The sequence below is a fragment of the Homalodisca vitripennis genome, chromosome 4 (assembly GCF_021130785.1).
Source record: "Homalodisca vitripennis isolate AUS2020 chromosome 4, UT_GWSS_2.1, whole genome shotgun sequence".
Taxonomy (NCBI): domain Eukaryota; kingdom Metazoa; phylum Arthropoda; class Insecta; order Hemiptera; family Cicadellidae; genus Homalodisca; species Homalodisca vitripennis.
This window is the reverse complement of record NC_060210.1, coordinates 132,140,749-132,165,161: the sequence shown is the minus strand read 5'-3', so window position 1 is coordinate 132,165,161 and position 24,413 is coordinate 132,140,749. Positions and strand designations below refer to the sequence as shown.

At 32.2% G+C, this 24,413-nt stretch overlaps 2 protein-coding genes across 3 annotated transcripts in view; one reads left to right on the top strand and one right to left on the bottom strand.

Annotated features, from left to right (window-relative positions):
- Window positions 1-23,571, top strand: part of LOC124360179 (BTB/POZ domain-containing protein 7) — a 46,082-nt gene extending 22,511 nt beyond the window's left edge. The window contains exons 11-14 of one of the 2 annotated variants that reach the window (XM_046813563.1): window positions 2,459-2,637; window positions 3,439-3,615; window positions 5,174-5,438; window positions 6,746-23,571. In XM_046813563.1, the coding sequence (XP_046669519.1) occupies window positions 2,459-2,637; window positions 3,439-3,615; window positions 5,174-5,404 (587 nt within the window). In that variant the 3' untranslated portion in view covers window positions 5,405-5,438; window positions 6,746-23,571. Of the gene's footprint in view, window positions 1-2,458; window positions 2,650-3,438; window positions 3,616-5,173; window positions 5,439-6,745 lie in introns of both variants that reach the window. The other variant, XM_046813562.1, reaches the window with a different exon arrangement.
- On the bottom strand, window positions 10,466-12,898 carry LOC124360180. The gene is made up of 2 exons (XM_046813564.1): window positions 12,624-12,898; window positions 10,466-12,428 (listed from the first exon to the last, which is right to left on the bottom strand). The coding sequence occupies exons 1-2, from the start codon at window positions 12,896-12,898 to the stop codon at window positions 10,661-10,663; spliced, it is 2,043 nt and encodes a 680-aa protein (XP_046669520.1). The 3' UTR covers window positions 10,466-10,660.
- Window positions 23,572-24,413: the final 842 nt, after the last annotated feature.

The following is a 24,413-nucleotide window of genomic DNA, read 5'->3' as shown; positions in this document are numbered from 1 at the left end:
CATGACATTTCTTCTTCCAAGATCTGGTGATATGTGAGGAGATTCTGGCTGTTAAGATATTATCTCTACCAGGAACATCACCAGGGATAAAAGAAAAGTATTATCTTTGAAGAAACACGGCTAGCTTCGTATTGGTTCTTGAGGTTTAGGTTTCACAAATTCCTTTGATAGTCTGAGTCGTATGTGCTATTACGAATGCTCTACTGTGTTAGTAAGGTTTCAAAAGAACATCTTTGAGTAGTATAGTTCCATGGTGTTTGGATTGGAGGTCTAATCATCACACATATGTGGTTCTGAGGAACATATTCCAAGATGTGGAATTAAAAATCCAAAGTCAGACATTTTTTGGCCTTTACTGATGGTACTCTCTTGTTCCATCATGCCATAGTGGGGATTTCAGACAAGACTGAACTGAGTGGAGCAGACATCATCAGCTCAAGGATTTTCCTTTAATCTAGTCAATGCTCTTTCTCTCTGTGATTGACTTGACAAAGTGCCAAATGTGTATTAAACCAAGGGTGGGATTCTTACATAACAACTCATCTGTTCAGTGGAATCACCACAAGGTTTTTCCAATGCAGTTGTATTATCATAGACAGTTATTCTATCCATTTATGGAAGTTTGGTAAACAGTGGTCAGTATTTTAGATAGCAGTGTTCATATCAGTCCTCTTCTTTCATAATTATTTGTAGAGTACTTAATGTAGAGTTATTACTCAGTAAAACTCCTATTTATGCACTTGGCTTTAACTAAGAAATTAATTGTGTTATACTTCTATGAAGATGCCCCCAATGTTGTAAATTATGTTTTTATTCTTCTTTTATCATGTAAACAAATTTAATCAAATTGTTGATTTCTAGTGTTTATATTCACTTTCAGACTGATATTCTATTTTTTTGAAGTAGACTGATTTATTTAAATTTTGTGTAAATTTGGGTTTTTCATCAACCAGAATTGTTCTTTTAACATTGTCAATTGCAAAATTGTAGAAAGCCAAAATATTTTCATTTATACAATTTTTTTATAGCAAGCAACCTTAATAATAAATCAAATTTGTACTAGTTTTGAGCACTAATAAACAAAAGAAAACAAAGTCACTATCTAAAAAATTGTTGTTCAGGAATGCAAAAATTATGTTTTTATGGCTTTATGATGCTTAATGCTATAATAGTTGGTCTATTTATGATTTGTCTGTGAACCTTTGGTTACAAATTGACTTGTCAAAATAAATAAATTATGGTTTTAAACTAAATTTTAATAAATAGAAACGGCTTTCGTAAAACTTATCCCTTAGTAATACCAAATTTCTTGCTACTATTTGTTACATTTTATGGCTTGAGAATTTCTTTGATTGTCAAGTATGGTTGTAAAATTACATGAATTGTAATTTTAAAAAATTGTATTGTACCGATTGTATTAAATAATAATTCTGGGGTAACTGGATTACCGGCGGAAGGAGTAGGCCCAGATGAATGATAAGGACTGGACTGTACAAAAGAGGCTGCTATCGGCGAGGCGCGCATCGCAGATGGCAGTGTTCGATAACGAAATTGAGAGGTGGGGTGAGGTAGACGTACCGTACCTCCATCTCAGTTCATCAGAAGTGATTGTAACGAGTAGAGTAAATAGTGCTTAGAGTAAATCTTTTTGCTAATTGTCATCGAACCTGCGGGTAAGTGAACCTTTTAGCTGGAGTCCATCAATATTCATTCTTAGTTATTTTGGAATAATTTTGGGAAAGAAATATTGTAAAAATTAAATTTAATGGGAATTTAGGAACTTGTCCTTTTGATCTGTGCAGTATAAAACTTGTTGGTGCAGTGAGCACATGTATATAAAAATTTATGTAAAAATACTAAAAGAGTTTTGTGGTTGTTACAGATGCTTTCAACAATATTTTTTTATTTATTAAATCTCTAACACTGAAGAATTTTTTTATTTTTAAATCTTTAACACTGAAGAATTTTTTTTTATTGTCTCTAACACTGAAGAATTTTTTGATTTATTAAATCTCTAACACTGAAGAATTTTTTTATTTTAAATCTCTAACACTGAAGAATACTTTTAAAGTAAAGTAAAGAAAATTAGTAACAAATATAATTGAATTTTGAAGATAAATTAAAGTGAAGAATTGCCAGATCAGATTAGAGTGTGAATGTTTGAATTTTGAAAATTGAATAAAAGACAAGCTGTAAGAACTTTGTACATTTTTGGGAGTGAAGAATATATTACAAGTTTGAATTTAAAAGTCATCAAGAAGTTTTAATTTTAATTCCAATAATTATTTTTTAAGAAGTTTTATTTTAGTTTGAACTTTATTTATTTCAGAAGATTTACTTTTATTTTTAAACCTTCACAAAAATTTCTTTTAAATTTCAAAGCTAACCCCTCATGTGCCAGTAAAACGGTACAGTATGATTATGTAAATAAGTACATTGTGAAATTGTCTGTTGCCAGTACCAGACCCAGCGACTATGACTGCCATGCTGAAGAGAGAACAGAAGTTGCGTCAGTCACCAAGCTGTCAGCGAGCCCTAGCCTTGCCACTGTCTTCCAGACACGAGGTCCTGCGTCAGATCAGACTCAGGGTTGTCCGAGAGTTCAACCTGCCTGATCCTGTCGCTGATCTTTTAGAGGTGAGCAAACAGGTTGGTTGTTAAACACTATTACTAATCATCTACATAAATAAATGTGAAAAGTTGCAAGCACATTATTTGAAAAAGTCTGGACCATTTTGGCTATTTTTTGTTTTTAAATGTTCCAAGTAATCCCAATTATGTTTTTAGGAAAGAAAAATTGGAAAAGTTGTAAATATATATATATATATATATATATTTGATTCAATTAATTCGATCATATGCGCACGCGCACACACGAGTGTGTACACATTAATTAAATTTATATGAATGGCAATAGCCTAATACATTGAATCACAAAAAGTACTTGTTCCGTTGGGACTCGAACCCTAGGATCTATGGATTGCAGATAATTGTAACAAAATTTATATCTAGTAATTTAAATAGATGTTGAGTATTGAAAACTTTACAGGGATTAAACCACTAGTCACAAAACTATTGCTGAGAATTCAAAACTTTGAAGATTGTTTTCTGCAATTTATAGCTTATAAAAGCTGTAACATTTTAATGAATTTTAAAATTTCAAAAGTTCAAAAATCAATTATATATTAATCAATCAGTAATTTAATATGGAATATTTTCTCACCTGCTTTTGAAACAGTCTACTATTACTTGTGTAGTTGTAAAATATTTTGTAATGTTGCATGAATTTATCCCTGCAGTATTGTGTGTGAAATTAATGACAATGCAGTTAACACATTAGTGGCAGCATATGCCTTACAATGCTGTCAGTGGGAGACTGGTTTGTCTCATTCAGTATAGAGCGGCAGATCATTTACAACATGTGTCTGGTATGTGTAGAACGCTGCATGTTACTGTGCCGAGGAGGAGGAGGAGGCTGTAGGAGGAGGATACGGCCGCAGTGGATTGCCCTATGCTAGAGTCCCTGTGCCTCCTGGTCCTGGACCCCCGCACAGACCTGACCTGCCTGCCATTATCACCGAAGGGGACCTGTACAGAAGCCACCCTCCCACACAGGTACCACACTACAACTCAAGTTGTGTTATGAATATGGTGCGTTAAAATAAAAATAACTCAGTTGGAGATATGTAATATTGTATTCTTATTCAAGTTTTGAGAAATGTAATGTATGTGACAAGTCATACCTTGGAGATACAGTAGATATGTAATTATTCAGCTTAGTAACATTTAGTAATGTATTATAATTTAAAGTTCAAAAATAACCGTAGGTAAGTAACAAAAGAAAAAATATGGTGTTCATATCTGTGTTTATGCATCCTTGCACCTGTGTGCGGGGATGAGAACTAATTGGCAGTAAAAAACCAAACGATTACTAAAATGTGGTTTTGTTATATTTTGTTTCAACATAGCCATCACATAAATTTAGTCACCATAGCAGTGTTTTGAAATTACAGTGTTATAAAATTCTGCCACCTAATATTTCAACCAGTTAGTCACACCCTCCTGCAGTTCCATGTTGTCATCAAAGCGCTGTGTTGCAAGCCAGGTCTTCATTTGTAGAAACAGGTAGTTGTCGCTGGGTGCTAGACTGAATTATAAGGCAGATGTGGAACACCTCCCATTTAAAAACGTCCAGGACTTCTCGAGTCCGATTTGCTGTTTGTCGATTTTCGGTACCCATCTTACACAAAATTTATGGTTCTCTCATTAATACGTAACAATTTCATGCCAAAACTCCTTGAAATTTGAGGAAAACTAAGTGAGCATTCTGGTATTGTGAATCAGCGGTCGTTTTTAATCTTCTCATCGACTTTAGAATCAGTTTAATCAGTCACAATGCTTGGCCATCCACTTCGTTCGTCATCATATTAAATATTTTTAAACCTAATGCATCACTGACACACTTTACCTTCAGTAATCTCATCGTTCCCATAATCTTCACAGAGTTGTGATAAATCTCAATTAGTTTATTATACTTAGCCAACAAAAATCATTTTACTGACTGTACTTCACAACTCACGGGATTCTTGATTGCGTCACACATTTATGGCTACAGATCAAAACGTAATCCTCTTTCTGGATAGCCCTCATACTTTCCAAAAACTTCCAAATTTACATTAACATTATAAGTAATAAATATATACCTATATCATTATCAAGTAAAATAAATATATTTAGGAAGGCCATTTTATTATCTATTAAATAAAAGAAAAAAGATGTCACATGTAGTTCCTAAAACATAGCCAATTCCCTGAAACTTTAAACCACTTTAAAATATAGCCAGGTATTTTCAGTTTATTTTACCTAATAGTCTGAAAAGGGAACTATCAGTCCAAAATAATTGCCACAGCTTGTGAGCCAAGACAAGCTTTATTTTAAGCAGTTTACTGAAAGTTATATGTTCATTTAGTTTTATAAAGACAACAGTTTGACTAAGAATGATGGTCCAATACATAAATATTGGTTCCAAAATTATTTATGATATGCTGTCTTGTGTAAAGATCGTTAAAGTCAACATTTAATAATATATTTGATTGATTATAGATTATTAATACAGATAATTAGTTATGAAGATTTACAGCGTAATGTAATATTGTGTTGGTATTGTTTGCAGTGCTGCCTGCCGGCTGACAACGATGGTCACCTGTCAGACATCATGCCAGATGTGGCGATGGCCACCGCCTCCTTGAGTCAGCTACAGCTGCAGGACCAGCACCTGGTGGAGTTGGAGCTGGACCTGGGCGATGGAACCACTCACCCCCACCTGGTGCCCCCGTTTCGCCGAGCATATGCTCCTCCACCTTACCATCGGCCCCACCCTCCTCCACCTCACCGCTTTATATAGCAGTGGAACAGCTGCTGAGGTCCACTCCCTTCAGGTGAGTGAGTGCTTATTCTACAAGATACTTTCAGATATCATCCATCTGATGAATTTCACTACGGAAAGAAACATGGTTTATACCTGCCAGTAGAATTTACACTGGATACATTCATTTATCTTATGTTTACTGTATTGCTCACTAAGTGTGTATTCAATGTTTAACCTGATCTTCATTCATACGCTTATGTGGTTAGTGTCATGACTATATCCAGGTTTTCCCATTTACATTGCACAGAAAAATTACTAATATTATTCTAATATGAATGTTGAGTTTAACTACATCACCTTCCACTTAATGCAGCGTCTAAAGTCTGATGCTCTCACAGTTTTAAGTCCTGGAATCAGTTTGGAGCCACGTTGGTCTGAAGAGATCCAAAAAAAGTTGGCGACAAAGAATTTCAAAGGAACCCTTTGCATCGTTTTGACATCAGAGACACCTAGATTAAAAAATCAGATGTAATCTAGGTAAAGAGGTGTTCTTATTGTTTCATCAGATGCACAACTGAGTGCATTACAATGTGTTAGACACAATCCCAAAGCATAGTGGAGCAATCGAGTTTTCTACATGTAACGTAGCCTCTCTGTAGAGAAACATTTTCAGCATTGTAATTTGGACTAACGTTGATTGAAGGTAAGCCTCCCCAACAAAGCTGAAATGTTTCAAGATTTGTAAAGTGTTAGTAATTTTTCATGATGGTGTGAATGGGAAATCTTAGATGATAGTTTAAGCTGATGTTCAGTTAAAGCCAACAGCCGGTACTGATAGCCATCCTCATTTTGGGACAAACTAGTAATAAAAAGATGTTGGGTCCCGTCTGGTTAATAACTGTGGCATATTTATATTAAAATCCATAAAACAGATACATTTAGTTTCTGAAAGTAATAACTTAATCCTTAATTGGCATACACTATTTTAATATGATCATTTGTGATGTTGAATTTTTAAATTGGTTGTGGTGCATCAAGTTGCTTCTTTGTTGAGCTGGTGTCTTATTTTCTATTCATTGCAACTTTGTTGAGACTTGATAGTTCATGTTACATTAAGTTACACCAATTTGTTAAGAGCCTTTACATTATTATTTTATTTCAAAGAAGTTACTTTATGTCAAAGAAGCATAAACAGATGTATATTTGTGCAGTGCAGTGTTTTTTCAAAACCTAGTGTCTGCAGTATTCTTAGACTTGTAAAACTAAGATTTGTTCATGATCCCTTCTACAATTTCAACTATTTTGTTCATACTTTTAATTAACATCTGTGTCTGTTGTCTTTTTGTTAAGTTTGTTAATACTCTAGTGTTTTTTCAGGTGAAAGAGCTCCGACAACTGCCAAGAGGTGTTGTGCGCTAATGTTACAAGTGTTATGTGCACAAACATTCTGTACTTAACGTATGCTCTGCTGTATATACTATTTATACATTGTTCTATATATGTTGTATAGCTCAGAAACTATTATGCAATCCTGTGATGTAAGGATGTCGCAAGATGGGGACCTTCAGTTCCTTTATTGTATTCTTAGTAGCAATTTATAATTTCTCAAAATCTATTTAGATTTCTTGGGGATTTTATTTATTTGTCTGCTCAATTATTTTTTTTGCTTTATACAATCACTTGTAAAGTTTGATTAAGTTTATTGAATACGTTGTTGATATATATAAATATATATTATTTAAGATGGTTTTTTTGAGAGTTAGATATATTTGAGTATTATTCACTCAACATTACATTCCATCTCTTTTTGCCAAGATATTGATCTTATGATCGATTGGCTGTTATTTAGTCTTTATTAATTTATGGTGTTTTAAGGAAAGTAAAAGCTTTAAATAATTTTAGGAGACGTTTAATTTTTCTCAAAATGAATCTTATTAATATATTTAATATAATTTTTGAGATACCGCTTGAATTTTTATTTCAAATTGAACTCATAGATGTTGACTCATACATAATATATCTGTAGATGAATTATATCTCTAAGATGTCAGTGGGTTTGAATTTTTGTTTGAAACAACAATTTTTAAGTAATTGGAGTCGGAAATATAGGTGTAAGTAATAAAAATAAGTGTAAAAAGTAGAATAATATATTTTGAGAACTAGAATCTGTCCTCCTTCAGGTGTCAAAAGAATACCCTTTGAACTTGGATTTGAAATTATGTGATTGTATTCTCAGCTTGTGGAGGTCACTCTTTAATGGCCCTTGCTGTTACGGCTGTTCAGCTCATCACACCACTACATGTTGCTCTGTATTTGCGCAGTTATAAAATTCAATCCTTATCCAGTTGTGGCTGGAAAGTGCTGCAATCTATCAGCCAAATAACTAACTAAATTAATATTTCTCTATTTGCAGCATATACCATGCAAAATAATTCTTGAACATAGTTAACAAATGTTTTTTATAGTCAGTATCAATGTAGCTGCTATAGTGTATCCTTTCAATTTATTAAAATACTACAGCATATAGTGGAGCCAATTAATCTCAAAATATGGAAATTAGATGATAGGTTAATATCAGAGACGTACTTGAGACCAATTACTTGGTTCTTTTCAGAGCAAATAATAAATAACCAGTTGATAAAGTTTTAACTTTGAAGCTAATAAATAGTAAATTGTTTGAGAATTTTACTTAAATATCAGTCATTTAAAGAGCCGAGAGTGAAATACTGCCGTTTAAATACGAATCAAAGTGATGTACATGGTTACGCAGACACCAAGTGGTGACACAGATCTTAGCCAAGCCACTGTCTGTGGCTGTAGCCCGCTAAGCTGAGAGGAGAACTACCTGTAATAAGCGATGGATAAGTTTGGACCATACTAAACGGCCTACCAAATGCAAAGAGTTAAGTATGCATAAAAATGCTATAAATAATTGATAACATTACAATGAACTTGCCAAGGTCAAACTTGTCAATGTAATAAGTTGGTTGTCAATAAATCAAGCACATTTTTGAAAGTCCATAACAGTCATGGAAAGCACAAATCATACCATTTCACACCAGATAATGTGAATAGTGATGGGGAAATCATTGTTACATCTTCAAAGTCACCACTTTCACTTCCCCCAGTTTGTGGTGTTCACAGGATATGTCTTGGTTCTGACATATTTGGAATATCAGTTATATGACCTTTGGTGTATATATGTTGATCAGCAGATACTTTTTGTGCATGCTTAACTTTATGCCTTGGGTGTTTGACTCATAAAGAGGAAGATAAATTCCAGATCTCTAAATGTAGTGTTCTATTTTTGTATCATATAACGATGGCAAATGTCCAAAATCCTGTTATCCTTTTTATTCACCCAGCATTAAAAATAAACATAAAACAAAGTGTTAAAATTTATGGCACCAAACATTTAATTGAATTTACCACCAGCATCGTTCTTAACATAATAATTTATAATATTTTAACTTATTATATGCCAATGTACAACCAACAATTAATTACTAATAATTTTGCTACAGATTTTAGTGGGTTTGAGGGTAAAATTTAATAATTGTAAAAGCCTTTCTGGTTTTCAGTCTTTTACATTGTTAGAATGTTCTGTTATTTTGAAAATCATGGAATATGTGGTACTCAAAAACAAGAAGCTGGCGTATTAACAAAAATTTTATTTTCATTGAAAAAGCGCACCCCTGTAATTAATTGAAATTTAAACAAATATAGGCTCATATAGGACAAGTTTTAAATATAAGGTGTTTAAAAGTTGAAAGTCATTAAACTGCATATAGTCACACAGATTTCACTAGTTGCACATATCCATGAAGTAAATAATCCAAATAAGTAACAAAAGTTCGTAGGAAGCTTAAAAAAATAGGGCAAAATCAAAATGCCTTAACATAAATCTTGTGAAATGGTTCATTGGTTAAATAAAAATGAAAATGATAAAAATCTGTTAATTTGTTTTGTAAGTTGGGTTAGTGAAATGTTCCACACAATGTATAACAATTGAGTATTTTATGAATTATGTTTAAGAATGGTTTTAAACAAACAAAATGAATACTGAATATGGTTGGCAGTGCTTCCTAAATAGATGTATATAAAACTTAGTTCTTTTGTTGAATATGTTTAAGAAATCACAATTGAAGAAAATGGCTATTTTTGGAAATTAAACTCTCACTTTTAATAATAAGTACTACAGCCTTTGTTAAATAATTTTTTGTATTTGTATATGTGGAGTATTTAAGTTTGAAATGTCCTGTAATTTTATAAAACAAAATTCTCAATTATTAAACATGAGACTAATCTTATAAGGCTTAGAGGTTCTGTGGATTCGCTATGGAACTATCAATTATATATTGTCCAACCACTCAGAGCTCATATGTTGAACTATTACATACTTGTGTCTATGTAAATTTCCATCTTGGAACTTACTTAATTACTTAAAGATTGGAAGTGACACAGGAGATTCTATTTTGATTGTTTCAATCTATTAATTGTATACCAATAACTGAGCATTATGTGTTTAAAGAAAATATGGAAAACATGTGTATATGGCAGTTTAAGATTTTTCCAGCCCACCTTACAATTTCTAAAGTGTACTCAAAAGTAGAAATGAGTCTATCCCCTTTATACCATTCTTACCAATATCAAAATTAAAAACAAATTATCAGGAGTAGCTTTTACACCTTTTTGAACATGACAATTTGCTTACATGACATCATGGATTTTTAAAAGAATGTTTGCAATATTGCTCTTGTATGGTTTTTTAGCTAAACATACAATAAATAAACCAATCTTTTCTACATTTCAGGTAAGATTTTGAATGCCTCAATTACAGTTGCCTAAGTGGAAAAGTTAAGCACTATGCATAACAAGGAATTGAGTCGACCAATTCCAAAACTCACTAACTCCACTTTCCTAAATTTTACAGGATGAGCAAAAAACTATAGTGGTTAAAGTATAACACTCAAGTAATTATTTTATTGTTATGAATAATAAATCCTACTACTAATTGGTTAAACAGTAAGAAATTAAATGTATTTCTTTTGTTGAACTAGAAAACAACAGTTAAATATTGGAGTTAGAGAGTTTTGGAAATGGAGATTGGTATTAGACAGTTTTGTTGCAGTACGGTTTTGATTTAGGTAGTTTTGTTGCAACATTGTGTTTTAGGGCAACAAGGTTGGGTAAATATTATAAAACTTGTAATAATGAAAAAATATGTATTTAAATTAAACAATTTTGTATGCAATTAAACTTAAATACATTTTGTTGTTTTAAATTCATTTTTTACAATGCAAAGTTGCCCTCTAAGATTAAAACTTCATCCTCCATTGGATCTTCATGTTCATTAGGATCATCTTGATTAAGTTCCTGGTTTTCCCCATCATTGGTAGTAAATAGATCAGCGTAGTACCTAAGAAACTCCAGTTGATCCCATTGTTCCCCATAATGTTTTCGTAGTAGTGTTTTTACATCCTTAACTTTTGCAGGATTAACCTGAACAGAATTTGGTTTCATCTGGGGGTTTATGTTTCTCAGACTACAGCCTTTCTTGGCTATTCCTCTGGACGCTCCTATATCGTTTTTATAGGCTACTTCACCCCTTACTAATCCATTTCCTTTTTTGCCTCTTGTTAATATGAATCGTTTACAAGTGGAAAACTTAAAGTGCCATTGACCTGGCTTCTTTACTGTTGATCTGCATACTTCCATCCAGTTTTCAACATCAAAGTCCAAACCTAATCTATTGACCGTTCCACTTTCTCTAAAAATGTCAAAGTATGTGTTTGGATGGGTGATGCTTTCAACTTTTCTGACTTTTCTCTCTATTACCCCAAAAACTCTATCGGGTGGGATGTAAGAATGTCCTGGAACCGGATAGTGAATTACAATTGTCTTAATGTGCTGAGGTGCTTTAGTCAATAACCAGTTTAGTAAAGCTGTAATAAGAATGGTATTTTTATTTTGTCCTCCAGCACCATCTGCAAACAATCTAATTGTATGTACATTTTCTGGATAGACTGTTTCTGATAATCGATGGCGAACACAAGAAGCTATTTCGCTTGAACCTTTCGCACCTTCCATTTCAGTCCAAGCATAAATGAAAGTGTTTTCAACTGTCTGCTTTGACAAAGAAGAACCGAGACACATTGTAAAATTATATACATAAAACTGTCGTAAGAAATAAGCAGCTTGATCAGTCAACTTAGGAAAAATTAGATTTTTTTGGCAGTCGAATGAAAACGTGATTGTCCCAGCCTCTTCAGATTGCAATAGCTCAAAAAACATCTTACCTCTTTTTTTGTGAACTTGTAATTCTATTTTCAGTTTCCCCTTTTCTTCAAAATCTACCACAGATAGAATCTTCTCTTTCAGCTTAAGACATTGAGAACACTGGTCTGTTGCTGGTGACCCAAACCCTACATTATAATTCTCTACAAATATTTTCCTAAAGTACTCATACTTGACTTTAAACTCATTTTCAGTAGTGTTGTTGTACGATTTCCACAGATTAGAGATACTTAAATGACTTGCTAGGTACTGCCGTCTGGATTTCCCTCGGCAATAATGTGACTCTACAGGTTGTAGAGCCTCAATAAAGGTTTTTACTTTGGATAGTTTTTCCTCAGACTTTTTAGAACGATGGTCTCCACCTCGAAGTTCTTTTGGCGATTCGCCAGTTTGAAACACAAGACGGCACAATCTTTGTACTCTAAATTTTGAAATATTTAAAATATCTAAAAAAGCCTTTTGGCAAACTTTTACCAATTCACTTCCTCCTTCATTGCGGTATGATGGTATGAAATATTCAATAGCCATACCTCTTTCAGAAGAATGAGGACCTTGAAGCCGATGTCTTTTTGGAACTTTTCCTTTGGCGTACCTCAGTATAAATTGATCTTGGTCAATTTTATTGCAAGATTTGTAGAACCCCTGATGAAAACGTCTTATGTCCTGCATATTAAGACGGGAACAGTCATAACAGTGCTTGGATCCGTTAGCTCTTTCACGATGTCCACAAGTTGGAATATTTGGGAATCCTTGAGCGGAGTGTCTGAAACAAATCATATTCCGTAAGCTAATTAAATAACCAGTATTTAAAACAGAAATAAAATACAAGCCGATATCATAAAAACAATCAATGCTGTGAAAATGTTAGTGTACAGTTAAAGGGTTTTAGGTTATGTCATCATTGGATAAACATACAAATTTAATTATGTTGTCCTGTAATAAATATAGTTTAGCTTACCTCTTCTTTTTGTCCTTGGTTTTCTTCCAGTTATCTACTCTTCTTTTTCTCTTTCTCGTGGAATTGTCAGGCATTGGTTCAACATTACCGCTTTGTAATAAGGTTACCTCTGGATCAGCCATATTGTACAAAACAGAAATAACTAATGAAGTAAACAAACAATTTCCCAAGATGCACTGCTGTACAGTGTAGCCAATATATAAACACAAAATAATAACTATTTTGAAGGAACTGCCCACTTTCTGTTTGAAGAATATGTTGCCAATGACTATCATATGATTAGGAATTAGTCAGTTTTGTTGCAGTACTGCCTTGAAGTGTGCTAGTTGAAGCCTGGAGTTAGAGAGTTTTGAAACAGTAATGGAGGAAGATGAATTAGCGAGTTTTATTTCAGTAAAGGGATTGGATTTAGAGAGTTTTGTTGCAGTTGCAGTTTTTTACATTGATATTTCCATAAGAATTAGAGAGTTTTGGAACAAGATCTTTTGCTACCTTATAAAACTCCCCAAATACTGCCAAATACTATAAAAACCTCAATTTCAAAAATTTTGGAGTTAGTGAGTTTTGGAATTGGTCGACTCAATTCAGCAAGTTGGTTTCACATCTTTCTGAGCAACAGGAAATAGTTTTAGAGTTTTTGGGTACACCAATAATACACTTGTATTAAAAACAAATAAGGAACTTACAATTAATACAAAAGAAGCATGTTTTATATATATATGGTCCAATGCTTTTGCATTCCAAACAATCTGGTCCTAAATGAAGAAAACCGTTTTTACTGCCAAAAGCAGGAACGCAGATACTCCAGGTGTTTGGAGTATTTTATAGTACTTTGGTATTTTAATTGGCTCAAGTCTAAGATGGAAGTTGCATTTTTATGAATTATGTAAGAAGCTCTGTACAAAAACCCTTCTCATTTGTAGTCTCAGACAAATAAGTACTCCAGGGGTAACTAAAATAGTCAACTTTTTCCTTTAATTCTACTTAAAGTACAGCATAAAGTCCTGGAGAGGATATAGAACAAATCTATAAGGAGTTCTTACGTCGCAAAAAAGAACTGTTGTACTGTTTCCACCATTATAGTTTGAGCAATAAAAAAAACATGCTGGAGCCAAACTGTTTAACATGCTGCCAAGTGTAAAACATACCACTGCACAACAATTTAAGAGAGTACATGACAGGTTGCTGGAAAGACATTTCTATTCCCTAGAAGTTTAAGATTGAACACAGAAGGTAAACTTCACTTGATTCCACCCAAAACTGCTAAAGCTACATTTTTGGTTTCAACATTGTATAGTAAGTCTCTCAAATTTTACCTGGTAAAGTAATAACATGTGCTTAGTTAAATTTTTTTGTTAAACAGAATAATGTAATAAAGTGAAATGACTTAACTTGTAAAATATAAAGATTTATTGGATTTGTAATTGGTCCTAGACATATGAGCCCAATTTCCTTACCATACAGTTTGATTTACAAAGAAAGATATTGACAAAAAGCAAAAAATCTAAAATAATGAAGGTGCACTATTGGGCGGTGTGAAATAAGTGGGTAGGAGTGACCTTTGCTTTAATTTTTAAATTTATATAATAGGGGAAGTAGCTAAAAAAGGATATAAACATTGGCATTTAAACTTATTGTTTTCCACTTTTGTAGGTTATAAAGTCTTGAACCAAAACATTAAGTACCATTAAACCAAGTTGGGTATTTCCAGAGTCAATACTGGTGGGGAATTTGATTTGTATATTTTATTGCATATCGAATTGTAGGTTTCATTGTACGTAATAACTCCATTGTAATAAGTGTTCAAGCGGCAAGACAATAGAAAAACTATTTTAAAGTTTCAGCACAATTGGTTATTTTAATTATAGAAAGTTTGTTACTGTGAAAAGTTTGTCACCTAAGTTAGTTCTGTATTTTAAAACTGTGCAATTTATCATTCATCCTGTATAAAATTAATTTTAAAGACATTATTATGTAGCCTTAAACCTAAAACTGAATAACACACTTCATAAGATTAAGAATTTTATAAAGAATATTTTAATTCTTTAATTTTTTATTTGTTTAAAAATTACTAGATTATTTTGTTGTATAGTTTTATAAATATTTCTCTTAGAATCAAAGTAGTTAAGTAAGACTTCTTTGATAAATGTTTCATTGTTTATCGTAATAAATTTTGAGTAGTAGTTTTATCTCAAAGTTTAAACTGAGTGTACTTTACAGTTTCTGCGATTAAAATAAGTAACAGTAATAGTTAATTAGTGTTTGATTTTGTGCAGTTTTTCAGTGCAGGTTGTTGTAAACGTAGAAGGTCTAGGATGTTGCCAGTGTGTGCAGTGTAGCCGTACTGTTAACTTGTTCTAAGGGACCCAATCATCGTATTGTAGCTCTTTCTGTATCTATTGTAAGTATATTGTACCATAATATGCGTCAAATGATTATAAATAACGGAACGTACATTTTTGTGTCGTTGGCATTATGAGCCAAAACGTGTTCATTGTTGTTAGCATTCACTTTTATAAGTTGAGTTCTATTTAAATAGCCTGGCAAGTGTTTTTATTTCAGTAAAAAAAAATGTATGTATTGGGTAAAATTATGTTGGTTTAATATAATGTGATTTAAACTTTTAAATTAGTTTGAATTTAATTCAAGATCTTAAGAGTCAACAAAAAGTTTTGCAGCAACATGAAAAAAATATCAGATTTAAAACACTATTTCTTTTAAGTGTTATATGTGTTAGATTAGTAACAAAAATAATCTCTTTCAATAGATATATACTTTTACAAGAAATGCTGGTCATTTCCATTATTCTGTGCTGCAGAAGTACATTTCTTTAATCTATTTAAGTTTACAGGATGTCTTATTGTGTATTGTTACAAAATTGAAGAAAACTTCTATGATTGCTACAAGAAGGTTAAAAAATTGTGCTCATATTCATTCTTGAATATGTCTTAACTCTAAGATATAAAGTTTTGTTTATAAGATTGTAAGATAGAGTGCTTTATTTTATAAAACTAAATTTAAGCTCTTATTTTGATGATTACTGTTGATTAATAATTGTTCAAACAAATTTAAAGGCAAGTTATTTATAACTTTGATTTCATAACTTTTTTGGCATGGTTACATATATCATCAGTACAGAGAATTTATGTTATAGCGGCTTTAATTTATTCTATTTTTTTATTATAACTAAAATTGTTTAATTGACACACAATGCGCATAAATTCACAATTGATCGAACAAGTACACCATGATTAAGCATGCCACTTCCCACCATACAGTTCGAGGACTTTACCGGCTCGCGTGACCTTGAGTGTGTGGATAGGTGGGAGAGGTGGCGGGGTAGCGTTATGCGCTGCGTCCCGAAAACATTTTCTACGACTTATCAATGACAGCCTCCTTTCTCAAAGTCGTATTGATGGGATAAACTCATCTCACTCTCTAAAAATCAGTCTGTTTTGTGACTGCTGAGTGAGGTGGTTTCTGGAATTTTGTTTTTACTGATAATGTTTGATGATCTAAAGTCGAAATTGAGAGGTAGAGTAATTCTTAAAACCGTGAATAATGTTTATGAAGGAAAAGACAGACCATTAAAAATTGAAGGTTAGTAATCAGAGCAAAGCAAGTTTTACCACACAAAATAGCTGATAACGTAGAACAGTTATTAGAGAAAATTATTAATTGAAAAGCCAGATATTCAAGAGAAAAGGTTATCATATTACAAAGCATTAAAACATTACGGAGAGCAAGGACGCCCTGTAATAAATTTAGATGAGTCTTTTATACAATCGTCTCACATATCTAACCAAACTTGGTATGATGGCTCAAATAAAGGGTTATACGTTCCGATTTACAAGGGCGAGAGACTGATAATTATTTACGCGGGTAGAGAGAAAGGATTCGTGCCTAATGCTTTTACCTGTTGAAAGTAAGCAACCAAAATGGGGACTACCACGACAACGTGAATTGGGAAATATTTGTGAAGTGGATAAAGGAAAAAGTGTTGCTGAATTTAACTATGAACCAAATTCACTACCAATCGTCGATAATGCAACCTACCACAAGAAACAAATTGATAAGGCTCCTACTTCAAAAAGCATGAAGCAAGATATGAAGGTGTGGCTTTAAAAAAACAGAATTCCTTTCAGTGACGATATGTTTTACCTGAACTGTACAAACTTGTGCAGCTATATAAACCAAGACATGCCTGGTACGCCTTGAACAGAATTGTTCAGCTGGAGGGTCATGACGTCTTACGACTTCCACTCTACCACCTAGACATCAATCCATTAAGTTAATTTGTGTTTAAGTCAAAGGTTATGTGGCTAAAAGGAATACATCATATCTATATCTCAAGCTAAAGTTCTCTGAGAAGACAAGTACCAAGTATGGATGTAGAAGAGTGGTCAGTAAAGTGAACATGGAGAAATCAGAAAGGATTTTGCAGCCGCAGAACCCCCGATTGACAATATTATAGAATCATTTATTGTATCAGTTGGAGATGGTTCGGATACAGACAGCAGTGACAGTGGCCCATAAGAGGAGGACCATTTCAGTGGGATTAAAGAACTCGAATGAAAAGCAATCATTGTAGGTTACATTTGTTATTATAAAATTATATTTATTCCAGTACTTTAATTAACGAAATATTATTGAATTCACTGAAAATTAAATAATTAGAGAAATTCAAATAATAGCAATAATAGGAAATATATTGTTTTTCTTTATTACATTTTTATAGCTTTGTTTAACGTATTTTCAAAATAACTTGTTTGTTGATATTAATTGGCAAATCGAAATTGTGAGTTTAAACTGACGTTAAAAAGATTATTGCGCCTTCATCTCAGCGGCTGGCATGTAAACGCAACCCGCCATACACATAGCGTTTATTTGTTAAAAGGGTAGTATTTGGGTTCCGTGAGCACAGCTGAATTCCTCCTTCTGTACCAGCTGGCATGAGGAAGATTGGCTGTCACATTTCAGACCCAGGCAAATTAGTCAGATCTGGATCGATTAGTCACTTATCCATTGTGTATATATATATATTCTTGATCTGGAATCAAGGCGAAATAAACTATGGAACAAAAATACTAAGACCAGAATAAATTACAATGGCCATAATTATATAACTTTTGGACAGATTTTCTTGATTGTGGCAAACTTAACATTGGTGTTGGAAATATAATTTACTCAAACCAGCAGTGCTCATACATGTGTAAAGCCTATGAAATTGTATGCTGGCACAAGGAATTGTTACTTATATCATAGTATATTGTAAAATGAAATTTTGGAAATTATTCTACAGATATCTGGTTTTATCAGGTGATGGATAAGTTTGGTTATATTTTATTGATGTCTTTTTAGGTAGTTATTGTTTAGATTGGTTCATATTGATAGTTTTGTCCTCATGTTTGATTATTTTAGTGGGTTTCAGTCTTCCACTGAAAGTTTAACATTTAGGAGATTGTGGATCATAATGTTACATGTAGCGAGTTTGTGTCCCCACCATTGGTGATGTGGGTAATGAATTGTTTGGTCAGTACTAGAACTGTTGTGTTTCAGTCCGTTGTTTGGATAATAACTGTAAACTCAAGATACCGTTTTGTGGAATTTTTGTCTATTGCGCCTTTTAAACAAGGTTGGTATCCTATTGATTTAACTTTTACCCCTTATCTGCCCTTAACGTTGTGTTAACACAGGCGATCCGTGTTATCTCGTGCCAAACAGCTGCTTCGCTACACAACACCTGGTAGCTGTAAGATGATACACATTGGCCTGTAGTTTTGATAATTGTTTAACTACAATACTACAAATCCACAGTAATAGTAGTGCTGTTTAATTGCTACAACACTTTGGTGATCAACTAAGGAACTATATGAAAACACACGGTGGAAGTTTTCCTTGATGTTAGAAACAGAATGTTGTTTCCTAGTTTTTTCAATTTTGTTTGTGAAGTCTTTTACTGTAATTTTTTATTTTCTATTTTGATTATTGTTCAGTCGGTATGGCAGGAATTGTTTGTAACAATTATAAGAAAGTTTTATCCATTTTAGAATGATCCAGATGTGTTGTTAGGCACTCGGTAGTGTGTAACTTTTCTGAGAATGATGGCGATCAAGATGTGGATTCAATTTATTAACCACTATCTGAAGTGGTGAATCACAAGATTCTGGCAGCAAATTGATAAATGAAGATGTTGCTCAAGATGATCATGGTGGACGAAAAACAGGCTACATGTGTTGCGGGGACGGTTAGCGGGCTACCCGAGTGGCAAGATAACCCGTAACAATGTTCACCTTGAAGAGTAGGAACTCAAGAGATGACTCGGTACATCGGGTTAAAAATAAGTTTATTGAAAATAGTCACTTGGCACAACTCTGTTCACAACATGTAAAATGAAAACACCTGTATAAAATTACTACTGAGAATAAACTATTAACACTATACTTTGTGGTACTTATGTTTCACAATTCCAACATCTAACTATTCTGCCTACTACCGCGACCGGTTCCTTGCTGTGCAGTCTGCGGAGACTGATACAAAAACTGTGACCGTTCCTCACTGTGCAGTCTGCGGAGACTGATTACTGCTGCGCCTCGCAGGGCTTAAATAACACAACCCATTAAGAGCGATTATCGCTCTGTACATATCATTGTCCAAAGTGCTAATGATCTGTAGATTGCTGTGTGAGCAGTGACAATAAATTTGTTAATGATAATGTTGTATATCTATTACTTATCTAACGTCTACTCTTCTCACGCTAACACTATTCTAGTTATTGGTACACATTAAATAATACATACAATCATGGCTACATGTTCTTACATACTAAGAGTACCACCGGGTGACAGCATCATTGGAAATTAGGCACTTAAAGAGTTAAGTTACTATACAATAGATTTCTATCTTAGTAGATGTAATCATGCCAAAAGAGTGCTGGACCCAGAATAATTTATCATTGACATACATGATGATCACAAACACATGAACCAAATACTGTCAATATTGAGTTAAGGGAGCAAATATGAACAACAATAGTAAAACAAAGACTTGTTATTCTAATAGACTATGTTTAAGTGTATATGTTACTAAAATGTTTCGATTACTTTGAATATTAATATCAACAAAAACACTTTGCCAGCTATTTATTTATGATTTGTTGTTATAAATATTGAACTGTGTACAGCTTTATATAAATACTAAGATTGTTGAAAAGACCAGTACATGGCCTGTTGTTTGTTTCATTTTGTTGGCTTGTATTTGTTTGGTCCGGTTGTAGTTTTTATTTTTTATTTTGTTATAGGTTGTTGTTTTAGCTGGAAAAAAATCAAAATATTTAATAGGAACTAATGCTCTGTGCACTTCGGTGAATTTAATAAAAATGTGCATTTCAGTTTAGTTCCAACAGGAAAAACAAACAATATAAAATGTTGTGGATTTCTTTTCAACAATTAATTATTGAAAATAAAATGTACAAAACATTGTTCTTGTTGGTTTTTTGTATCACTTCACAAAGTGTGTATGGAAATAAACATTATTTTAAGTAGGAAAATTTAGACTACAAAATTATCTAATCACTTGATCATGTGCTCATTTATTTGTTTTAATTTTTTAACGACATTGTATAGAAAATATTTGTTAATTTATTTAAATATTAGTTTAATTAATTAGTCATTGATAAATTTATGTATTTTATGTATTTTATTGATCATGCAGGTCTGTGAGTACTTTCAAATTTAAATCAGTTATTCTTTAAATTAGAAATCACATTATATTTTTTGAAATAAGTAACTATTCAGTCAGGTAAGCACAGAAACTAATTATATGTTATGGTATGTATAGCTCAGTAGGAATATTCTGAGTGTATCTGGTGTGTAGATGTGGTAGCAAAAAGAACAGTTATTAAGAACAGTTTGTGGTTCATAGCATTAAGTTGAACCCATTCATTAAAATATGGTAATACAAAATTTAAGTCGCCCTGCGTGTAACACTGATGTATACTGCAGAAGTAGTTGGCTAGTATAGTATTCTCAACGCTGCCATAGATCAAGCATGAAGAATTTAAATAAATATTGTACAGTATAAATGAACATTACATACAAAACACACAGTGGCTAATATTCTATTAGAAAAATGTGATAGTGAGCGTATTAATAAGTTTGTTTAACTATAATTATGAACTCAATCAATTATTAAAGCCCCCATACACTATCCAGCTTGGTCCGGTGAACCAGACTGCAGGTTAGTTTGAAGTTGGAACATACAAATGTTTGGTCTGGTTGGCAGCACAAGACCCAAACACGATATGTACACAGTTTGCGTGTGTCTACATCTGAGCTGAAAAATCAGAAGTTCACCCAACTCAGTAGGGTACGGTGCGCCCATCATCATAAACAATCAAACCCCATCCTAACCTAGTCTACCATCCGACCAAGTCGGACAGTGTTTAGGGGACTTAACCCTCATTCACAATCATTGGTTTGTCCTTTCTGACAGGCCAGACATCAGTATATTCCTTCTGCTGTACCAAACATTCTATAAGATCTTAAATCTTAATTGGTGTGAAACGAATGTCATGTTTTAAATATTAAATTTAACTGATTTTTCCAATTTAATTTTAAAGAGGAAATTATTTCATTAATATGAAAAATTATATGGTGAATATCATCAACAATATTTCTTAAAAAAAACAGCAATAATGTAATGTATGAATTTAGTTTTAAATCAGATTATAGGGTTTATATAATATGTTAATAGGAATAAAGTTTTCAAGCTTTACACTGTCACGAATTTAGCGTATATATGTTTTACTATTCTGTTCATATAATACTAGTCTTGTTTTATATCACACATAATCTTGGTTGTCTACAGTGTGACTGCTTTTTGTTTTTGTTTTGTGTATTTTTTTAATTCAATTGATACATTATTTATAAAATTTAATATAAGTATGTTTTATTGAGATAACTTGATTTTTATGATGGGAAAATACTTTAATGCTGTTTTATATTGTTTTAAGTAACAAAGAATGAAAACTTCCCAGATATACAGGCTAATATTGTGTTTATAATCTGTATATTTATCTCTCACAGCATTTACATTTTTATGGTCAGAGATATTGTATATTTATTATATACGATGATAATAAAATATTTTAACTAACATTGAATAACAACAGTGCAATAAAGCTGGATCTTTCGTTTATAAGTTTATACTGAATGTCATGTATATTGAGACAACGCGACATTGAAATGCAAGATTGCCAAGATATTGTATAAACATGAATGTAAATGTACACAAGTCAGCACTCTGTAATTAATGCTAAACACATATCTTAAAATCAAATAAAACAATATACTAATTTATTGAGTTTGATTGAAAAAATTATTATTATGTTCGTATTGGAATGCCAAATTATAAATATGAAAGATTGTTATTAAAATTCATCATTATATGCCCATTTGTATTTAATTGTTTATTAATTGGGTGTCCTTTTATAAACTCTCTAATAAAAAAAAGTGAAGTGTTGGTCAGTTAGATGTTTTGCGTAAAGTCCATTTTCTGACAAAACGGTATAAATGAGGAAGGCAGGGATTCTGCTAAATCGATAACATAACACTCTACATAATACTGTTTTATAGTTCATACTAATGTGTTAATATGTGTAGGACTACATGCACATAGGTTATACACTTCATGCAACCTATTCATTCGTACTGCGTTATTTGTTATGTTTGTACTTAGGTCAACATGTTTTTTTTATTATGTTACAACAGTAAACTTTTTTGTGTTGCATTATTGTGATTTCACAAATCTATATTATACTGTTAAATCTGGTGGAGTTTATTCTAAACGTGTGGCTGACAAACACTTCTTGTTTTTCTACATTTTATAGAGTTAACAAATTGTAATTGATTGTACATTGAAGTAGTTTTCAGTTTTACTAAAAATTGTAACTAGTATTCATTGTGAAAATAATAAAATTGTAATCACTACAGGTCAGTCTGCAGCATAAATAATTTGTAATCTTTATCACTGTTGTTACTTGTGTATTTTATATTCAATTATACTGAGAAGTATTCTCTGAATGTCAAACATAGAGGAACTATACAGATTTTACGTGAAAAATCAAAAACATGATCAGTTCTTATATTTTATGTACAACATTTTTATTATTAAGCCTTATTAAATCTTATATAATTTTTTAATAAATTGTATGTAGTAACTAACTTACAACTTATTATCTTATTACAGTACATACATAGTGCTGCCACATTAAAAAAAAAATATATCTCTCAGACTTTCTACCAAGTAATTTTTAAGTATTGTTTTCACCAGCTTCTGCAGGAAGTACTAGTACCTGGTTGTGACTTGTAGAAGCACTTTGTGGGTGTAACACTTTCTAGATTATTATTTAAAGAAAATTATGTTCAAAATTGAAGGTAAATATAAAATATTGTTTCTCTTTTTTTAACGTTTAAGAAAACCACTTTGTGAGGTTGTCATTGTATATTACACAACAGTGTTCTCTGTAATATTTTGTTGATATTTTACACATTAAGAAAACTTACATTTACTACCTATTTTTGTAGATTGGCAGGGCCGTAGATCTCAATCCTGAATGGTTTTTTAAAGGTATTTGTCGCTTTTTGCTTGCAACTTGTATCGAGCAATCATTTACCGTATCACGTATTCCACTTATTATGCTTATATTATTAATATACTATTGTAATATTTGAAGAATTTGAAGACTTAGGAAAAGAACAAATAATGTAAAAAGCATATTGTATCAGGCTGTGGTGAATATTGTTATTTTTTTTGTAATGATTAAGTCTATTCTGTGTTGGTCTCGGTTTATGTAAGTACTTAAGTTAACACTAATTAGTACTTTTCATTGAGTTGTGTTTCATCAGCTAAATATCAAATGTGTATAATAAAGTTATACTTTTTTGTACGTATGTATTTAATTTATTTCACCATCCAAGTAGAACTTATTGTACTTTAAAATCGCTTATCCTAAATGCTGCAATAAAATTTTGTGATACCTCTAGTAGCAATTGTGCTAAACAATTTTTTTTTTAAGCTGGACAAACTCTAATATATGGTGACATTTAAAAAATCGTAGTATTTTGATGGATAGGTATAAATTTTAAAACTTATGTTTTTGATACGCTAAATACATTGTTGCTCTTTTTAAACTACAACTTCTGTACCTAGTCCTCCTCCCTAGACTAATGGTTATAGTCTCGGCTCTCTAACCAAGAGATCACGGGTTCAAGTCCCGGGGAGGTCCACCAATCATGTACTTTGTGCTTTAATAAAAAACCAGTGCACTTCAAAGTCGGCATAGCTGACGCTGAGGCTTAAATGAGATAAAAATAAAAATAATAAAAAAACTTCTGTACTTAAATTAAATGTGAAAAAAGTGTACAAACTGTAACAAATAAATTATTGTTATTATGATCTAAGTATAATCCTGATTACATCAATATGTAACGCTGTGTAATTTAGGCTAGTAATTCATAACGGATTTAATGTCAGATCAAATTTAGATACCCAGTTTAAAGGTAAACCCATTAACTACCCAGTAGAGCTATAATAGCAAGATTTAAATTAATATTTAACTTGTTTATTTCTGTGTTTGAACATATAAAACAAATAATTTACAAACATTCAACTTTTTATTGCAACTTTCAAAAGTTATAATTTACAAATTTATGATCCAATGAAGAAGACTGTCCCTGATTTTGTGCAAGGTAGGAGAAAGTGTATTGATTTTGAGTGTGTAATTTTAAA

Bases quoted from the DNA above. Each gene is read 5' to 3' on its own strand.
- LOC124360180 (XM_046813564.1), bottom strand. From the start codon at position 12,898: ATGATAGTCATTGGCAACATATTCTTCAAACAGAAAGTGGGCAGTTCC. The intron at 12,429-12,623 runs GTAAGCTAAACT...GATTTGTTTCAG, and splicing joins ACCAAGGACAAAAAGAAGAG to ACACTCCGCTCAAGGATTCC.